This window comes from Sylvia atricapilla, chromosome 6 (genome assembly GCF_009819655.1).
Source record: "Sylvia atricapilla isolate bSylAtr1 chromosome 6, bSylAtr1.pri, whole genome shotgun sequence".
Taxonomy (NCBI): domain Eukaryota; kingdom Metazoa; phylum Chordata; class Aves; order Passeriformes; family Sylviidae; genus Sylvia; species Sylvia atricapilla.
In genome coordinates, this window is record NC_089145.1 from 36129734 (window position 1) to 36148638 (window position 18905).

Here is an 18905-nt window from a genome sequence, read left to right on the forward strand (position 1 = left end):
TTTAGCATTGCAAATTGCTATAATTCTGCAGCATTCACCAAAATACCAAGGAAAAACAGGAGCAATTTTAGCCTTGTGAGCAACATTCAGCTCTAGAAGGGAACAAACTGAGTGAATATTAGTAAAAAAGCTACAAAGCGCTCTGGAAGTGTTACCATGGATTTTGGACAATGGAAATACAATGGGGCTGTGCTGGAGGACGAGCTACACACGGTGACATCCACAGACAGGACAAGCTGGCAGGTGCTCCTGCTTAGGTGGTGGGCACAGAGAGGAGTAAGTCACACACATTTATTTATTCCAGTGGTCTTTTATCCACGATTAGAGGAGTTAGGAGTCCAGGGCACTGTTTGCTACTCAGAGTTAAACTACAGTGGTTAAAGGAGCAGCCAAGGCAGCGCTGGGTTAGTGGCTAAGGCTGCGTTACGTTACCTCAGCAGGTCAACCTTCTGCTGCAGCTCAGTGCAGGTGCTCTGCAAGCCCTGGGTCACTGCCTTCCTCTGCTCTGCCTCTGGGTGACCCAGGGATTTCTCCTCCACCTGAGGGTCGGGCTCCCTCATTCCTGCTTTTCCCATTTCTGTCACGGTGCGGTCGCTTTGGGAGTTCTTGGCCTGCTGGCCCGTAAATGCAGGGGGATGTTCTTCCAGCTTCCCACCTCTTGTGTCACTGGGCACTTCTGCATTTCCTTGAGCATCTTGTTCTTCTTGGACATCTTCCAATTCTTTAACTTCCACATGGAGTTTGGTGTTTTCCTCTTCAAACTTTACGCTTTCCACCTCACTTTCCTCTCGTTCACAACAAAGCCTTCTCAGCCTACGCAGGTTGTCTTCCAGCACTTCATTTTTCTCAATTAACTGCATCACTTCAGCTTTCAGATCCTCATTTTCTACCTGAATTTCTTCTTGTAGCGACAGAAGTTCAGCCTGTGCCATGGATCGGTCTTCCAACTCTTCCATCTTTTTCCAAAGTTGAGCTATTACACTCTTCAGGTCACCGTTTGCTGCCCTGGGAGTGTGATCCAGCAAGAGAGAGGCTTCGCTCAGTTCTTCAGCCTTCTCCAGCTCCACCTGCATCTTCAAAGCATCAGAAACAAACCCTTTATTTTTGGGAGCTATTCTGTGATTTAGCAGATGAGCCTTCTGCTGTTTGACATGGTTGTGTAGCATTTTTGGCCTGGGAACGTTCTCCAGATCTCTCTTTTTTGGCAGCAGAGGCACCCAAGAAAGGTTCTTGTCACAATCCTGGTTGCCATCAGCATCCAGAGCTGCTTGACTTCCCTCGATCCAACACCCCTGTGCCTCAGGGTGGCCGCCAGCTGTGCCTTTCACACATCCCTCCTCCAAATCCCAATCCATCTCTGACATTTCTTCCAGGTCTGTAGCATCAGCCTCCAGAGGTGGAAAGACATTGAAATCTGCCCCTATGGCTACATCTTGACAATCACTGGGCAACCCTTCAAACCTGGGATCTATTTCCTCTGGTTCTGAGCCAGAGTGGGAGCAGCTGGCACTGGGAGGTTGCAGAAGCTGCTGCTCTGCTGCTTCCAGCCGGTGCTGCAGCCTCAGGATCTGGGCAGCCATCCTGACATTCTCCTTCACTGCCTGCTCGTGCACCTTCTGCAGGTTTTGGAGAACATCCCCATCATCTCCCAGAGGAGCTGCACCAGGAAAAGCAGCCATCTGGCTCTTGGCTCTTGCATACTCACTCTCCAGGAGCCTGTAATGGCTCTGCAGTGCAGAAAAACTCCGTGTCTCCCACTGCAACTTCTGTATTTTCCCTCGGAGGTCGGAGATTTCCAAACCCATCTCAGCCTTCTCTGTCTCTGCTCTTTCACAAATGTCTCTGTTTAAACTCTCCAAAGCAAGAAGTTTGGAATTGAGCTCTTCTTTCTCTCGCTTATACTCACTATGCAGTCTCTCCAGCTTTTCCCTAACCAGTTTGCCATTTTGCTCTACCATGGATACATGTTCATCTTTCTCCTTTAGCTCTTTTTCATGGTCATTTTGCAGTTGGCTTATTTTCTCATTCATCTTTTCCTCTTGCTCCTGGGCAGCATTCCTCAGCTTTTGCAGCTCCTTCTCCAGCTGCTCCCTCTCACAAACCAGCTTGTTCAGTTCCTCCTTGAAATTTTTCTCCAGGAGATCCTTCTCCTGGGTCAGGGCAGAAGAAACAGCCTTCTCACATGCCAAGCTTTGCTTCAGCTGCTCATGGGCTTCAGCGACCTCCTGAGCAATTTCTTCTCTTTCAAACTCCCACTGGGATTTCTCTTCTTTTTGCTGCTCAGAAAGTTCCTGCAGCTCTCGCTGGTAACGTCCTTCCAGACTCTGCAGGGTTTCTTCATATTTATTCACAAGTGTTTGTGTGTCCACAGAAAATTGACTTTGTGCATGAGATGCTCTTCTGTTATAGTCACTTGCCATTTTTTCCCTAGACATGGTTAACATAAGATATTACTAAAGTACCTCAAGAGATTAAAGTGGCCTTTTAGGCTGAATAAAACAAGCTGGAAATTTACCTTTTTTTTTTTTTTATTGACTATTAGATGGGTGTTTCTGGGAGCTGTAAGTTAAACTTGAGGCAATTTGGTGAAACTTCTAAAAGAAAAACTGCCTTGGAAAAGTGCAACAACTCGTGAAATGTCCTCAGAAAAGGTTTCATGTGCAAGAGGTGCCCTTCAGTTCCTGTGCTCAGATTTTGGAGGGGGGAAGATGCTCTCACTCTCATCACCCCAGGGTGGCTTCAGTTTCTTTTGACACTCCATGTTTGCTAAAAGCACTTCCCAGCCACCCCTTTCCTTCTTCAGCAAAGAACTCTGAAAACCCAGGAGTTTTAAAATAACCAAGCAGGGATTTGTGGAGCTCAGGGATCCTGAACACAGCTTGAGTTAATCATGCCTGGTTATGCTTTAACACTATTGTTGCCTCTGGGCAAGCTAAAAATGAATCTGAACATCTGCTTGAGAAAGGTCAGAAGAGAAAAAAAACCCTGGAGAGCAGCCCAGCGTTGTGGGACAGAGCAGGAACAGCACAGGACACTTGGAATTCCCCATCAGTGAAGTGTTTCCGCACTACATTCACCCTGGTCACCACACTCCAGCACTGTCCCCACCAGAGGTGACACTCACCTTTCCTCCTCCAGCTCCTGCTGGTGCTTCCTCAGCAGCTCCTCCCGGAGCTCCTCCTTTTCCAGGGCGTGCACCTCTGCCAGCCTCTTCACCTGCTCGTGGAAGCCTCGTTCCAGCTCACTCTTCTCCTCCTGCAGTGTCTGCACCAGAACTCTCATCTTTTCTTCCACCCAGGCACTGTTCTGGATCAGCTCCTCCCGTTCTTGTCTGAACTGCTCATTCACCTGCTCCAGTCTGGCCCTGACATCATCTTCATGTTCCTGCCTCAACAGTTCCTGCAAATTGGCTTTCTCCTCATCGAAACACATCTGCAATTTGTTTTTCTCCTCGTTGTATTTACAGTCAAGCTTTTCCTGCTGCTCTCTGAGCGCTGCTGCCTCTCCCTGCAGCTCTGCTATTTGATTTTTAAGGCCCGTGATCTGCTTTTCCATGACATTCATCTCCTCAGCATGCTTTTGCCTCATCTCCTCTTGCTCCTTTTCCCAATGGGTTTTTGTCTCATCCAGCTGCTTTTCGTAACGGCTCACCTACAGAAGGGAAAACAGGATGGATTCGTTCATTTTCCACAGAATGTTCTACAGGGATGCTTTCCTCAATATGTCCACTTAGTTTTATATATTCATTCTACTGAATATTTTGATTTACACTTCAGCATCTTATATTTATTTCCCTGGAAAGAATCCGTAAGGGCTCAGTTTTATTTCTTACCGGGATCATGGAATCCCAGATTGGTTTGGGTGGGAAGGGACCTTGAAGACCATTTCATTCCAACACTTACTGTGTCCTCAAGCTCCTGTTTGAGCTGATGCAGATCCCTGTGGTGTTGCTCCTTCATCTGCTCAATGGCCATTTCTGCCTCTATGCTCATATTTAATGGATTGCAGTCTTCTGAACCAAGTCCTTTAGAAACAGGAATCAAGTAATAATTTATATGACTATAAAAACATAAATTATACAATGCATAAATGTATATAATTCTCCACAAAATTATTTCATCAATTTAAAGTTGTTCAGCAGCTCTCAAGCTCCCCTCACAAACACAGCCAAGTAACTGCAAACATTAACTTCAGCTTTAAATTTGCTTCAGCAGTCATAGACCAAATTAACATTAAACACCAAATTAGAGGTGGTGGCCAAGGCTCACTGGGAAGGTTTCCATGGAATGACCTCTAGGATGTTTTAAACACCTGCAGCACAGATCTCAGTCCTACGGGAGGGATGTTTTTACCTTGGTCAGGCTCAATCCCGCCATTGCCATGACTCTTCATGTCCATGTCAAACTCTTCTGACAAGGAATTTTTCAGCGAAGGCCTGAGCAATTTGCCTTGAGCACGGTACTCCTGCAGCTCTGAGTGCAGCTCATCAATCTGGTCCTGCAGCTCCTGAAAGGGAGAGGAAAATTAAAAAAAAAAAAAAGCTGAGTGAAAAGGAACCAAGGCTGATGAGCATGACCCAGTCCCACTACAGGACAATGAGGTGGGAATTCTAGCAGAGAAAGACTTATTGATAACCCATAGTGCCACAGTCACCCTCCTATCAGCCAAACAAGGGGGAATGGCTTCCCACTGCCAGAAGGCAGGGATAGATGGAATTTTGGGAAGGAATTCCTGGCTGGGCGGGTGGGGAGGCCCTGGCACAGGGTGCCCAGGAAAGCTGTGGCTGCCCCTGGATCACTGAAAGTGTCCAAGGCCAGGCTGGACAGGGCTTGGAGCCCACTGGGATAGAGGAAGGTTTCCCTGCCCATGGCAGGAGATGGAACAAGATGGATTTTGAGGTTCCTTCCAATCCAAACCATTCTGGGATTCTCTGGTGATTCTACAATACCAAACTCTCAAAGGTGAAGGTGTAACATGCTCCAGGAGCTTTCCCTTTATTCCTTCTTCCTGTGACCTTTTATTAAAAGGCAGCTTTTGTAACATTTTCAAACAGTTGGGAAATGCCTCCTGAAACACCATCTACTTGAAAAATCAAATCAGAAGCAAAAGATCAAATTAGGAGAGAGATCCCTTCATTACTGCATTTACCATCTGGTCCCTCCTCCTGCCTGACAGTGGAATATCCCGAAGGTTTGTGCCAAGAGCTGTGCACTCCACTCCAGGAACAGCAGTTATTGAGGAAAACAACTCCCTGAATATGCAAACACAGAATCCTCCAGGTCTGAAAGGCCCAAGAAATGAACCCTGAGTACTGATTTATATCTGCCATGCTCAAAAATAGAGAAATAGAAAAATCAGCTGCATATTGAGAAGTATCGATTCAACTCCTATTTTTAGACAATTTTTGCTTTTAAACTGCAGCTTCCTCAGAGAGCTGCCATGCTATTTCCAGTCCAGCAGCCTTTTGCAAAGTCTTTATTGAATGGAAAGGATCCTGCAGAACAGACCACAGAATCACAAAATTTTTTGGGTTGGAAGGGACCTTAAAGCCCACCCTGTTCCAACCCCTGCCCTGGGCAGGGACACCTTCCACTCACTGTCCCAGGGTGCTCCAAGCCCTGTCCAACCTGGCCTTGGACCCTTCCAGGGATCCAGGGGCAGCCACAGCTTCTCTGGGAAAAAGATGAGCCGGTACCTCTGCAGATATCACAAAGTGTGATATGTAGATGTGTAGCCAGAAGCCTGCAGGCCCACCTTGAAGTCTTTCAAGTACACAAGATGGAGGAGAAAGAAAACTTCCTATTCTCAGGTTTATTTAAAAAAAAAAAAATCTCGTCTGAAAACCAGCAAAATCTGGACATATCTTATTTCTCCTCTAAGTTCCTGCAACTCTGAATTCACAGGGCTCCAGGGATCCTCTCCCAGCCCACCCTCGGGGCACCTCACCCTCGTAGCTCAGCCAGTTGATTCTGGGGGAACAGCTTTCCAGCCCTCCCTGTGCTGCTGTTTGCAGTGAAGATGTGGCATCTGGGGACATGGTTAAAGCAGGGCTTGGCAGTGCTGGCGGAATGGCTGGACTCCATCTGAGAGGGATTTTTCCAACCTGAATGGTTCTGTGATGCTCCTGATGGACACAGGAGCCAGGTCTCAGCTCCACTTACCCTGCACTGCTGCTCGTACTCGCTCCTCATCTGGGCCAGCCTCTCCTCCTGCAGGAAAAACTCGGCGCTGGTGGGATCCAGGTCACCAAACTGGGGGACAAGAATGGAATATCCAGTTATCCACCCACCCAGCAGCCCTGCTCTGGACAGCATGGATGCCATTCCAAGCAGTCCTGCAGCCTCTCCACTCTGGATTTTTATTTTAAATAAAGAAACTCCACTTTCCTCCTAGCAGGAAATAAGTAACTTCCCCAAAACCCTGTCTGCCATCTAGCACAGTTCTTGTGCTCATTCTAAAGCACAGCTTTTTACCTTAGCATATGCACATCTCAGTGCGGTAAATAATCCCAAGCTTTAAAGAAGGCTGCAAATCCTAAGATATGAACCTTAGGCTATGGCTGCACAAATTTAAACATCTTTGGAGAGGCTGATATTCTGAAAAGTTTAATGTAACACAGCCATAAACAGCTGTTCACCTTGATTTACATCTAATTCCAGCAGTAATGCCCTGTAAAACCTCACTCCTCCTGCACCATCTTCCCTGTAAAGGAAATGCAAGTTGAGCTTGTCCAAAACTCTGTGCTGGGAGAAAAAATATCACTGCGGCTCTGCAGGATGATTGCTTCACTCTAAGGCTCCCTGCTTTAATTAGAATAAAATTACAGCTAAGGTGGAATATCTGTATTTTCCTTAGCTGGAAGGCAGCCCACGTCACCGAGGTACGCTGTGCCAGGATAATTTGGATAGGGACCCCAAAAGCTTCTGGATATCAGTTAAACCGGCAGCTCTAATGCAGCAACTTAAAAGTTATTTAATTCTGAAACCCCACTGGGAAAAGGAGTATTTACCTTCTCAGCCAGGACATTTTCCAAGTTCCTCTGCAGTTTGCTTGCCAGACTTTCACATTCAGCCAGTTTCTCTCCTGTTTCCAAGAGCTCGTTTTCCAGGCGGCTGTTTTCCTGGGCCAAACAAAAAAACCCACAACAGCCTCAGCACTTGGAGGAGGAGGAAAAATCAGCATGTGTTAACTCCTCAAAATAAGGGTAACCCCAAATCAAGCCAGAGCATGACAATATTCCAAACTTCAGGTGATTGCAGGGATTATGAATCCACCCACACACAACCCACTCCTGCCACAGCAAGCGTGAATATTTGACTTCTGATAAATCACCAAAAGGCTTAACAGCAAGTTTGCTTCAGATGGTTTGTTTTGTTTTTAAAAGAGTATTTTAAACTTGATCAAGATATTTTATCTTGATCATGATGGCTTACCACCTCATCTGAGAGCTGTGCACACACATACTCTGCACTTGATGGCAGCAGAGATTTGAACTGGAGATTAGGAACCCATGGAACAACCCATCGAGGTGCCCCAAACACCAGTTCTCACTGACACACCTCTATCTTGCTTTTTAAATTACTAACATTTAGCCAGCTAAACATAACCCACAATGTGAGGTTTTTATCTTTTCTTCCTGTTAGAGCTGGCATTAATGCACGGGAGATGCAATTTTTGTGTCTGGACCCAGATGTTTATTAATTCTTATCTAAAGCACAGTCTCACAAGTTGTGAGTTCTAGCTAACAAGGTAGAAAATGTCTCTCTCTCTTTCCAAGGTCATTTAGAGCATAATTTGTCCAATAATGAGATGACACCTAGATTATTTTTACTTTTTATCCAATAACTAAATACCCAAGGTCCATAATGCAGACCTTTTCACCCAATTAGAAAACACCACCCAAACCCATTAAGAAGGTGAAAGAAGAACTTCTGGGTGAGCCAACACCCAAAATCCTTCATCCTGCTCCATACATATCACCACACACTAAAACCTTAAATCCTAAATTTTGCACCCTGTGATACCACAGATCTCCATTCAAACGACACACCCATAATCCCAGTGCTATCACTCAATTTTGGAAGCCTTTTCCAGAGCCTCAGGTCAAACGTAGTGCTTGCTTGAGGGTCAGTGCCTGTCAGCACAGAAAGCCTAAAATTCTCAGCCTCAAGGGTTCCAACAACCAGAACTCATCCTTTCAACAAGGACCACACTGCAAGAGTCCCTCCCTCTCTCAGGGCATCCCTGCTTTTTGGGGGAAATCCCAGCTATGTTTAGTCCCTGTTACCTTCAGGGCCAGGGCCAGGCGGTCCCTGATGTAGTTCTCATCCGTTTTCAGTTTCTCAATCTCCTGCTCCAGCTCCAGCCTCTGTTTATTGGCCTGCTGCAGGATTTGCTCCCGCTCTCTGCGGAGCTCATTCTTCAGCACGGCGATTCGCTCCTTGTACTCCTCATCCAGCTTCCTGCCAAGGGGACAGGGGCTCGTTAGGTGATAAACACTGCTGGGGGGGAGGGGGTCACCAAGTCCCTGCAAAGCCAGCACAGGGCTGCCCAGGAGGAGGAGGAGGAGGAGGGAGGGATGATCCAGGTGCCCCACCTGAGGTTGTACTCATTGCGGCGCTCGATGGCGGCATGGTGATCATCCACTTCTGAGGCCATCAGGGATTTCAGCTTCTCCGCCTTCTCCAGGTCCGACCGCAGCTTCTCCTTCTCTCTGGCCACTTGGTCAAATCTCTCCCTGGGGAGAGCAGAGACAGCCTGGATTAGGCCAGCCCTCACTGCTCCCCATCCTCAAAAAGGGTATTTGAAACAGAAGCTTGGGAAGATTTCCAAGGGTCTCATCAACTGCATTTAGTCACTAGATTTGAACTTGTACCCAAATAGTTCTGGACATGTCTTGGTGTCCCCACAGATCCTGAGACCTCAACACTTGAGACCTTCAGCTGCGGTCCAACCCCCCAGTTCAAACCCTGAAATAGCTTGAGTAGGAAGGGACCTTCAAGATCATCTTATTCCAGCCTCTGCCATGGCAGTGACACCTTCCACTGTGCCAGGTCACTCCAAGCCCTGTCCAGCCTGGCCTGGGACATTTTCAGTGATCCAGGGGCAGCCACAGCTTCTCTGGGCACCCTATGCCAGAGCCTCCCCACCCTCCCAGTCAGGAATTCCTTCCCAAAATCCCATCTACCCCTGCCCTCTGGCAGTGGGAAGCCATTTCCTGTGTCCTGTCACTCTAGGCTCTTGTCCCAAGTCCCTCTCCAGCTCTCTTGGAGGCACTGGAACAGGCTCTCCCTGGAGCCTTCTTTTTTGACCGAGAAGCCTGCACAGAAAGTCCAGCACAAAGTCAAACTGTGTTCAAAGGAAAAACATTTGTATTTACAGTGGGTTTGTACCTCTCCTCTCCATGTATCATATGGCAGAACCTCTGCAATGCCCTGAATCCGTTTGGATTAAAGGTACTGATAAACTCCACCAGCCTCTACCCTGAGCTGTGAATTCTGTGGCCATCAATGACCACTGCGGACAGCAGTGACCAGTCCCAGACCCTTCCCAGACTGCAAACAGCCTCCTGCTTCCATTTTTTATTTTTCAACCACATTTTCCTGCAACCCTTGGAGGTTTGAGTGTTTTTCCCAAGCAAAACAAGACAGTTGGAAGTTTCTGAGCACTCCATCAGAGAACTGAGCCTTCCAGTACCACCCCAGTACCCTTGGGAACACCACCTCCCATCAGCTGCTCCCTCAGCTCCTGCTTGGCCAAGCAGAGCAGGAAGCAGCACATCCAGTGACTCACATCAAGTGCCTGATCTCTGTTTTGAAGCTGGCCAGGGCTGCCTGGTGGACCCCATTCTTGGTGATCAGGAGCTCGTTCTCCAGCGCCAGCGTCAGCTCCGTCAGGTTCACCTTCCCATCCAAGCTGAAGTCCAGAGCCTACAGAAACAACAGTCCTTTGAGCTGAACGAGCTTCCTGCAGCAGCCTGGGGACATTTGTGCAGGGATTGACAGGATAAAATGAGCAGGGCTCAGAAGAGATCTTGGCTCGCTAATTAATCTGTCACAAATGCCCCCAGGGCAATAAGCCAGACGTCTCTGCCACCTCCCTACAAGGCAGAGCTGTGGAGATGGGAATTGTCCTGGTTGTGCTGCAGGACCAACAGGAAATGAAGCCCAGGCCTGATGGAATGCACTAATTCCCTGCAGGATCTAACGAGACCGGACTTTGCACGGATCAGCTGCTGCAAGGAGGTGGCTGGGGATGCTCGTTTTAAACAAAACCAGCTCTTGCAACACAGAAGCAGCCTCACAGGAAGGATTTGATGGTGAGGATTCCACCTCTAAGAAAGCAAGTTAGCAGCAGCAGCTGCTTGGAATTTTGTAAAATCCCAGAATAGTTTGGGTTGGAAAGGACATTAAAGGTTATCCAGTCCCCTGCCATGGGCAAGGACACCTTCCACTATCCCCAGGCTGCTCCAAGCCTTGAAGAAAGGCCTTTTCTTTACCTGCAAGTGTTCAAAACCCATATGAATGTGGCATTTGGGGATAGGGTTTAGTGGAGAACAAGCTGGACTTTTCCAGCTTTTAAATGATTCAATCCAACCCTGCAAGAGCACAAAGCAAAGCACTTGTGGTGGAGCTGAAACACGGCAGCCACTGGAGAAACCACCCCAGTGACACCAGTACAAAGCAATTTTCCAGTAGAAAGCAATGAAGTGAAGGTGGGGACACAAATCTGGTGAAGGTGGTCTCACCTTCTCAAACAGTATGAGGTTACAGGTGGGTTTTAAATCCTGAGCAATGGCAGAGGTTATTCCAACCTGGCTGTTCTCTATCCACATGGACACTTAAAAGCCAGGGGAATCACAGTCATCACTGTGAGGAATCCAGTGAAATTATTTCACATGAAATTATCTTCTCCCATCCACAGCTTCTAACGAGATGGACAGGGATGGATTTATTCAGGTACCTGATTTCATCCCCATCACCCTTTTACTCTAATGGAACACTGAGGACCAGGCAGGGTTTCAAGTGCTGTCCTCCACCTCAGGATGAGCAATAATTCAGGTCACCCCAGTGCTGAGAGGTTTGCAGGTGCAGCTATTCAGGGAGGGAAAGGAATTAAATTGCTTCCTAACAAATGTAGGTGACCTCTTCAAGCTCTGCTGGAAATCAGAGTGTATTTTTATCACTAGCTTCTTGTTCTATGGGATGCATCATAAAGGAAATGATAGGAAATTTCCCAGAACAAGCACTGTGAATTTTTATAGAGTTATAGAATGGTTTGGGTTGGAACAGATCTTAATGATCATCCAGTTCCAGCCCCCTGCCGTGGGCAGGGACAACTTCCACTAGTCCAGGTTGCTCCAAGCCTCATCACACCTGGCCTTGAACATTTCCAGGGATGGAGCAACCACAGCTTCTCCATGGGAAATTTTAAAGGGGGGAAAAAAACAGGGACTTTGGAAAGGAAAAAAAACACAACTCGGCATCCAACACAGGGAGAAAAAAATTAAACATAACCAAGGGTGAAATGCAGCTGGGGGTTACCTTCAGGATCTCCTGGCTGTTCTCTATGCCCTCCTGGTGCCAGCAGTCCAGGACCCCCTCCACACAGCCATAACCCATCCCATCATCCAGGCTGGAGAAGAGGGAGAAGCCGATGGTGCTGGGCATGGCTGAGGGGGTGGTTGTGCGTCTCCCACTCTCGTCGAAGGACTGCAAGAGAGGATGAGGGTGTGACAGTGCCCACAAGGCACTGATAAATTCCATTTATCAATGGAATTTCCCAAGCACTACTCCAGAGATTAAGGATTAAGCTCTGCTTTTCCTTGCTGCCAAGCGAAAAAAAAAAAAAAAAAAACCACGGCGGGAGTGTTGCTGCTGACCTCATGGCACCAGGGCACAGGCAGGCACTCAGGATTTAAAATAAAACCGAGGAGGAGCAGCTTTTCAGAGCTGGCCTCGATGCTACAGAAGGGTTTTCCACTGTTCAGTATTGGTTTGGAATGTCACTTTCCCTAAAATAGCTGTAGGGAGCACTTGTAGAGTGGTTTGGGCAGAGCCCTAAGCTTCCAGGCAAAGTCAGGGAGCAGATTACAAACTCTCTCTCAGGAAAAAATACCCAAAACATTGGAGTAGAAATGTAGGATTTTCATGTCCCCCTTCCCATGAGGGAGTTCTCTGTTTTATCTCCCCCAAAAAGAGATTTTCCTGAGAGAGAATTTGAAATCTGCTTTTTGGAGCAGTGTATGCAGCAGCTCACTGCCACCAGCTCCTGCCTCTGTAGGGCAGAGGGACCCTCACAGCTGCCCCTGCAGGGACAAACACTGAGGAAGAGGAGGAGACAGGCTGGGTGGGAATCATTCAGGAATTCTCCTGCTCCTTTTACCCCAGGATTCACCTCTCACTTCCTCACCTGCATGGAGAGGTGCCGTTTCAGCTGCCTGTACGGAGTAGATGCTGAAGGTGTGAGAGATTTCCCATTTCTCAACAGGCCATAAAAGAAGTCCTCTATGCTCATGGTCCCATCCTGCTCCAGGTTTTGGAGCACCTCTTCAAGCACCTGCAAAGAGACAAATCACGTAAAAGACCAAAAAAATCCGGCACAAAGAAAACATCCTATTGCCAAAGGTCCAGAAAGAGCAAAGCAAGAGTTGCCTGCTACATCAGCCTAACACATTTCCATATTCTCCACGTGGAAAGTTGCAGGCGCACATAGGCCATGATGAAAAGCTCCTGGTCATCTCGGAGCTGCTGTTTAATAAGGCAGCAGGGAAAAAAAACCCCTCATTTCATTCTGCTCCCGAGACTGTGTGACCTCAGGAATTCAGCTCAAGGTACTGAGACAGATGCCAAACCCTGAGCAGCTTGAAGTGACCAGGCAAAAAAAAAAAACAAACCCTAAGACACTGCAAAGTTATAATAAATCTGTTTTATGCCCCTGGGCATGCTGCTTTCTCAAAAGCATGACTGGAGATGTTCAGATTAGTCCCTCACTATTTCTTTGTCTACAGTTTATCTTTTCCATTTTCTACCTTAATACCCTGAAAACATTTCACTGTGGATACTGCAAAGGAATACCTGCTCAGGAGCATGTTTTGTGGAGGAAATTATTACAAGCCATGTTATCTTAAGATGCAAAAAAATCTGACCTTTACAATAAAACTAAATCCTAAGCTGACAAGAGCCTTTTTTTGCAAAAGATTTCATTTTCTTGTGGGCTCTTGCTGCAGGACACAAACAGCCCACAGGCCTCCACAAAGTCAAAAGCAACCACCTATGAATATTTAACCCATATTTGCTGTCTAGCTAGAAAATTCCCGGGATTAAGGAGACATGCTTGGAATCCAAGCCACACTTTTAAATTCCAGTTCACTCCGTGATTGCATGAGGAGACACGCATGTCACGCTTCAGGCTGGCAGCTGCCTCCTCCTAGAGCAGCCTGATGGTTTGGAACCAAAATCCTCGCTGCAAGACCAGCAGCTGGAGCTGGAAACTCCTTTCCAAGCAGCCACCTGTGCCTGTGGTGAATCCCAGGAGGGATTTTTGGGGGCCCAGGCAGGGGCAGTGGTATGATGGGTCCATACGTGGTCGCTCACCTCTCCAGCCGTCGCATGCAGCCCGTACTGCTCACAGATGGAAACCAGCTTCTTCCTGTTCAGGTGGCCATCCCTGGTGATCCCCAGGTGCTCACAGACCTCCTGGAGTTTCTCCTCAATCCAGTCTGGGCTCGGTGAGGCACCAGGGGAAGCATTCAGGTCATCTGGATTCCAGAAGCGCAGCTGGCCTGGAAACAGGGAAGATTGCTCCGGTGGGAGATTGCTCCTCTGAGGGTTCTGCCCCCCACAGGGGACCTGCTGCTGCAGTGGACAGAGCTCCTTCCTGGCTCTGCAGACCCCAAGGGATCGTTTGTCTGAGTTCATCCTACTCAGAGCACACTCTGGATTTTAGGATTTGGATACTGGTGCCAGCAGTATCAGACTTAGCAGAAGGCTCTGCTCAGTATTTCACTCACATGTGCCACCAGCAGGGAAGGAGCCTCTTGTCCACAGAATCATGGAATTGTTGAGGCTGGAAAAAACCTAAGACCACTGAGTCCAGTTGTTCCCCAGCATGGCCAAGGCCACCACTGCCCCACATCCCCAAGTTCCACATCCACACAGGTTTCAATCCCTCCAAGGATGGGGACTCCCAGTGCCTGACCAGGTGCATACTGACCAGCAGCTGGGACTGCAGCCAGCAGGATCTTTGGGAATGGATGAGTCTGATGGCCAGCATGGGCTAGACTCAGGGAAGGGCAGCTAGCATAGCTGGGAAAGGGACCCCTCCTCCCCTGGGCAGTTATGAGATCAAGGGAGCTGCAAGGCCACCTCCTGGGAATGGAAGAGCAGCTTTAGGAGAAAAAAGTTAGCCCCTCTGGATGAGGAAGGGGTTAGAGAGCAGCTGAAATATGGAAGAGGTGCTGATGTAATTAAAAGGAAGGTTTTTTTGATGAAGATGGTAAAACACTAGGACAGGTTGCCCAGAGAAATTCCCCATCCCTGGAAGTCTCCAAGGCCACGTCGGACAGGACTTGGAATAACCTGGGATAGTGGAAGGTGGTGGGAGACTGGATGAGCTTTAAGGTCCCTTTTAAATCATTCCAAGATTTTATAATTCTGTGACAATTAGGCAACATTTAATGACTGGTCCCTGCTGACATCTAGTGCCCACCAGGCTCCACTACAGCCAGAACTCCCCGGGGCAGGAGTGGAGACCAGGGCAGAGGTCAGGGAGAACAGGAACATCCCCCGCAGGATGAAGAGGGCACAGGGGGTATAGCACTGCCCTGCCTTAGCTTCCATCCCCAGCTTGGGGGATGCCCCAGCTGCACCTTCCCAGTCAGGCTGGGATGCTCCACACACCCAGGGCCTCTCTCCACATGCTCCTCTGACCCCTGTTGAAAGCTGGAATGAGAATAAGCACATCCAGGAGCTGCTCTCTGCTCTTACCCTCAGCCTCGTATTCCTCACTGCCACGTGTCTTCCAGTGCTGGGGAGAAAACAAAAGGTTCCTGAGTTATTACTATTACAAGACATCCCCTGAATGAAAGAGTCTCAGGGATCAGCATCCAAGGAGCTGCAGGGCTCCTGCAATGCTGCCAGGCTTTCATCTCCCTGCAGGCTGGGCTGGGAATCCAGGGCTCTTTGATCCTGCCTTGTTCTGGCTCTCCTGTGGGGAGAACCCCCAGAGATGCCCAAAGCCCCAGAAATGACTCAGGAGAGGGGACAGATCAGAGCCTGGCAGGGAGTTGGGGAGCAAGGAAAAGGTTTGTCTTACAAGCAAACAATGCTGCTTTTCTTGGAGGTATTGATGGCAGAGGGGATGGGGATGCAGGGAAGATCATAGAGGTGGGTTATCCTTTCCTTCCAGCACTTTATTTTCCCCTGTTTTGCTCCACACTCAGCCAAGCCAAATTCCAAACTCTTCCACTAAGTGCAGCTCTGTATCAGGAGAGAGCTGTGCTGTCAACAAGCCTTTTACTGAGCTTAACAGAAGGAAAAAAAAAAAACCCACTCTCTGGTGGTTTTAAGCCATCCTGCTCCCTCTGGCAGCATCCCATCAACCCAGGCAGTACCAGGAGCAAAAGCACAGCATTTAAGGTGATTTCCTCATGTACTACACGTTGTCTCATCCCTGCCACCCTTGTAGCAGCCCAGGGTATTTACTCCCATGTGATGCTCCACCTCATCAACTTCTGCTTTGGCAGTGGCAGATGTTGCTCTTGCAGTGGTGCAAGTGGATACTTCTGCCTGCACGTGACTGATGGATTTGGGAGTCAAAGTCACCCAGGACATAAAGAGGCTCTAAATCATCACAGAAAAGTTCAATGCATCTCATTCAGATTACAGCTAAAAGCCATTAATCTACAATGTTACCATGGGAACTGGATTAAGTCACCGGACTTTTTTTAGCTCTGCTGCTGCTCCCATTTCAGCTGCTGGACCAGGCAAGGGCCCTGTGCTGCCATAGCCTCACAACATCCCACAAGGGGCAAAAAGCAAGAGCTGAGGCAACAGGTGCCATTAAATCCCATTCCTTGGAAGTTCTTTTTAAAGGGAATGGCAGAACCCTGGCACAGGGTCCCCAGAGAAGCTATGGCTGCCCCTGGATCCCTGGAAGTGTCCAAGGCCAGGTTGGATGGGGTTTGGTGCACCCTGGGATAATGGAAAGTGTTCCTGCCTTGCCAGAGGGTGAGACCGGATGGGCTTTATGGTTCCTTCCAACCCAAACCATTCCAGGATTCAGTGAAATTGCCACCTGAAAATGCAGAAAAAGCTGTGTAGAGAGAGGATCAGCTTGGGTGCCAGAGATCTCACCCTGCAGTAACTCATCCTTGGTGACAGCTGGGACACTGAGGGCATCCTGGCAGCAATGCTCAGAAGGGAGATCCTCTGTGTCCAAGTCTTTTTTCCATAAGCAACACATACACTTCCATATAGAATCAGATTAACTTAGCACCAGACCCCCTCACCTCAAGCACTTTCACCAAAACCAGACAAGCTGCTGCTGTCCCAGCCCTTAAAGTCCTCAAAGCCAGGCAGGACAGGGCTTGGAGCAACCCGGGACAGTGGAAGGTGTGGGGGGTGGAATGGGATGAGCTTTAAACTCCCCTTCCAACCCAAACACTCCGGGATTCTCTGAAACCACAAGAACTCCATCAACATCACCAACCTGAAGAGGTTGAACAAAGCCAGGGGGCTTCGGGCTGCCAACCCCGGGGCGCTGTGTGACCTCCCCTCCCTCTCTTTGTGCGCTGGGGGCTCAGGGTCGGGGTGGGGGGGAAACAAAGAGGGGCTGGGACATCCCAGTGTCAGGCACTCATTGTCCCCCAGGCCTGGCAGGGCTCCAGCTGGCCACGGGTCACACCCACGGGGATCCCAGGAATGCCTTATCCTCGGGGAGGCGCGTGCTGGGCCGGCCCGGGGAGCAGATGGCCACGGCTTTGAATGCTGCGGGGCTGGGCGAGCATCTGCAGCCTGTGCCGTTTGCTCTGCCCAGAATGAGGCAGCAGCCACCTCTCCCCCCCGCCATCTGCTCCAGCCAGACAGACCTTTGTTCTCCCTCGGAATATATTGCTAATTAAAATGATGATCAGGAGTGCACACACCGAGCCCGTGCTGCTCCACGAGGTGCTGATGGATCCCGTTCTTCCCAGATCCACACAGCAGCTCTCTGGGCTGAGCAACCTGAGCAGAGACCCCAAAACAGGCTACAAATCAAATCCCCCCACCTCGCTTTGCCTTCAGCTCCAAAGTACCAGTCACGGCAGTAATGCACTACTTCTGGGAGCAGGCACTATCCTGAGCTGTTATTCACAAATCCCAGCTTTCCAGGACAGTCCCACTTTGGGAGTCTCAGATCAAGCACCCAAAGGCAGGAATTTCAACCTGAGCCTCCCAGAATGTTTTGCTCCAATGCCAGGCCATGCTGGAAACAGTTCTATGCAGAAGCAAACACACAGAGCATTGGAGGAAGCGGCTCAAGCAGGCACTGAAGTTACAGAATGGGGATGTGCCAGCAGATTCTAAAACCTCAAGGCCAGGCTGGACAGGTTGCTTGGAGCAACGTGGACTACTGGAAACTGTCCCTATCCACGGTAGAAGGTTGGAATGAGATGGGCTTTAGGGTCCAAACCCTAAACCATTCTGGGATTTCCATGAACCTGCAAGTAAGAGGGACCTCTCCCAGAGCAGAGCCAGTAGCTAGGAAAGGGGAGGTGATGGATGCTCCTCAGTGAGGTTTGGAAGTCAGCATCCATGGGGACAAGCTCCTGCAGGTCAGAGAGACCCTAAGGATCCCACCAGCACCCCCCTACTCACAGCAGGGTCAATGCCAAATCCAGACCCAGCTGCTCATTGCTTTATCCATCAGCACCTGAAAATCCTCCTGAGGATATTACTCAGGGAGCCTCCCTAAGCAGCCCATCCCAGAGCAGACTTCCAGCCTCCCCTCGTGTTTACCAGGGCAGGGAGAGGGGGGGAAGGAAACCTCTCAGGCAGAGCCTGAGCCCTTTTAATTGGCACTGCTTGGGAGCAAGCAGCAATTAAGCCATCCTGCCCCAGTTCTCAGGCCAGGGACAGCCCAGGCCGGGGGCAGGCTGGCGGAACGCCGGCAGCAGCGGCGTGTTTGTACACACAACAGCAGAGAACTGGGCAAAGGCTGCTCCCTGGGCCAAATCCCAAGGCATCAGTACATCAGGAGCCTCCAACACTCCCCAGGGACCCCTCAACACCTTCCAGCAAGTTATTTCCATGCATACCAAGAGGGTCTGCTTTGGAGACCCAGACAGAGATGCTGATAAAGTAGGGATTTCACAAGTTTAGCCTGGTTCTTTTTTTGCTCCAGTTGCAAAGGAATTAAACCATCCCAACAGCTCAAAAGGTGCAACAAGCATTCCCAGCAGGAGACTGATCCAACCCCCATGGCACAGCGTGGTTACACACCAGCTGGGTTAATTAACTGACCTTGTTAATAGACTACTCTTTTACACCTCTGTGACAGCTAAAACCGAGAGGTAAGATTAGAGTGGCCTCTTCCACCACGGACATCACTTCCCTGGGGAGTGTGGGCGGATTAACATCGATTGCAAGGTCAGGGCAGCCCATGTGGCCAGCACCAGGGGATGGATGCGCATCCCTGTGGCAGTGAGCAAAGGTCACAAGGAGCAGGAAAAAGCAGCTGGGCATGGTGGAAAAGCTTTTCTTTGAGGTGTTGGTTTGGGGTTTTTTTAAATAATTTTTAAGCCCAGCTAGATAGGAATAACACTGAAAGCAAGGAAATTGGAAATTCCTTCCTTGCTTTCTCACACAGGGATGGGTGCCCCCATACAAGTGGCTCCCAGCTCCAAGTGAAGCCACGAGACAGAG

General features: G+C 49.1%; 1 protein-coding gene across 3 annotated transcripts in view; it reads right to left on the reverse strand.

The window, feature by feature from the left end:
• NIN (ninein) overlaps window positions 1-18905 on the reverse strand; it is a 56539-nt gene that overhangs the window by 17347 nt on the left and 20287 nt on the right. For all 3 annotated transcript variants that reach the window (XM_066321494.1, XM_066321495.1, XM_066321496.1), the window contains exons 5-17: window positions 14988-15027; window positions 13596-13783; window positions 12412-12558; window positions 11544-11711; window positions 9793-9929; window positions 8597-8737; window positions 8288-8462; window positions 7010-7120; window positions 6162-6251; window positions 4353-4506; window positions 3903-4024; window positions 3125-3651; window positions 433-2427 (exon numbers count right to left, since the gene is read on the reverse strand). In XM_066321494.1, the coding sequence (XP_066177591.1) occupies window positions 433-2427; window positions 3125-3651; window positions 3903-4024; window positions 4353-4506; window positions 6162-6251; window positions 7010-7120; window positions 8288-8462; window positions 8597-8737; window positions 9793-9929; window positions 11544-11711; window positions 12412-12558; window positions 13596-13783; window positions 14988-15027 (3995 nt within the window). The remainder of the gene's footprint in view (window positions 1-432; window positions 2428-3124; window positions 3652-3902; window positions 4025-4352; window positions 4507-6161; window positions 6252-7009; window positions 7121-8287; window positions 8463-8596; window positions 8738-9792; window positions 9930-11543; window positions 11712-12411; window positions 12559-13595; window positions 13784-14987; window positions 15028-18905) is intronic.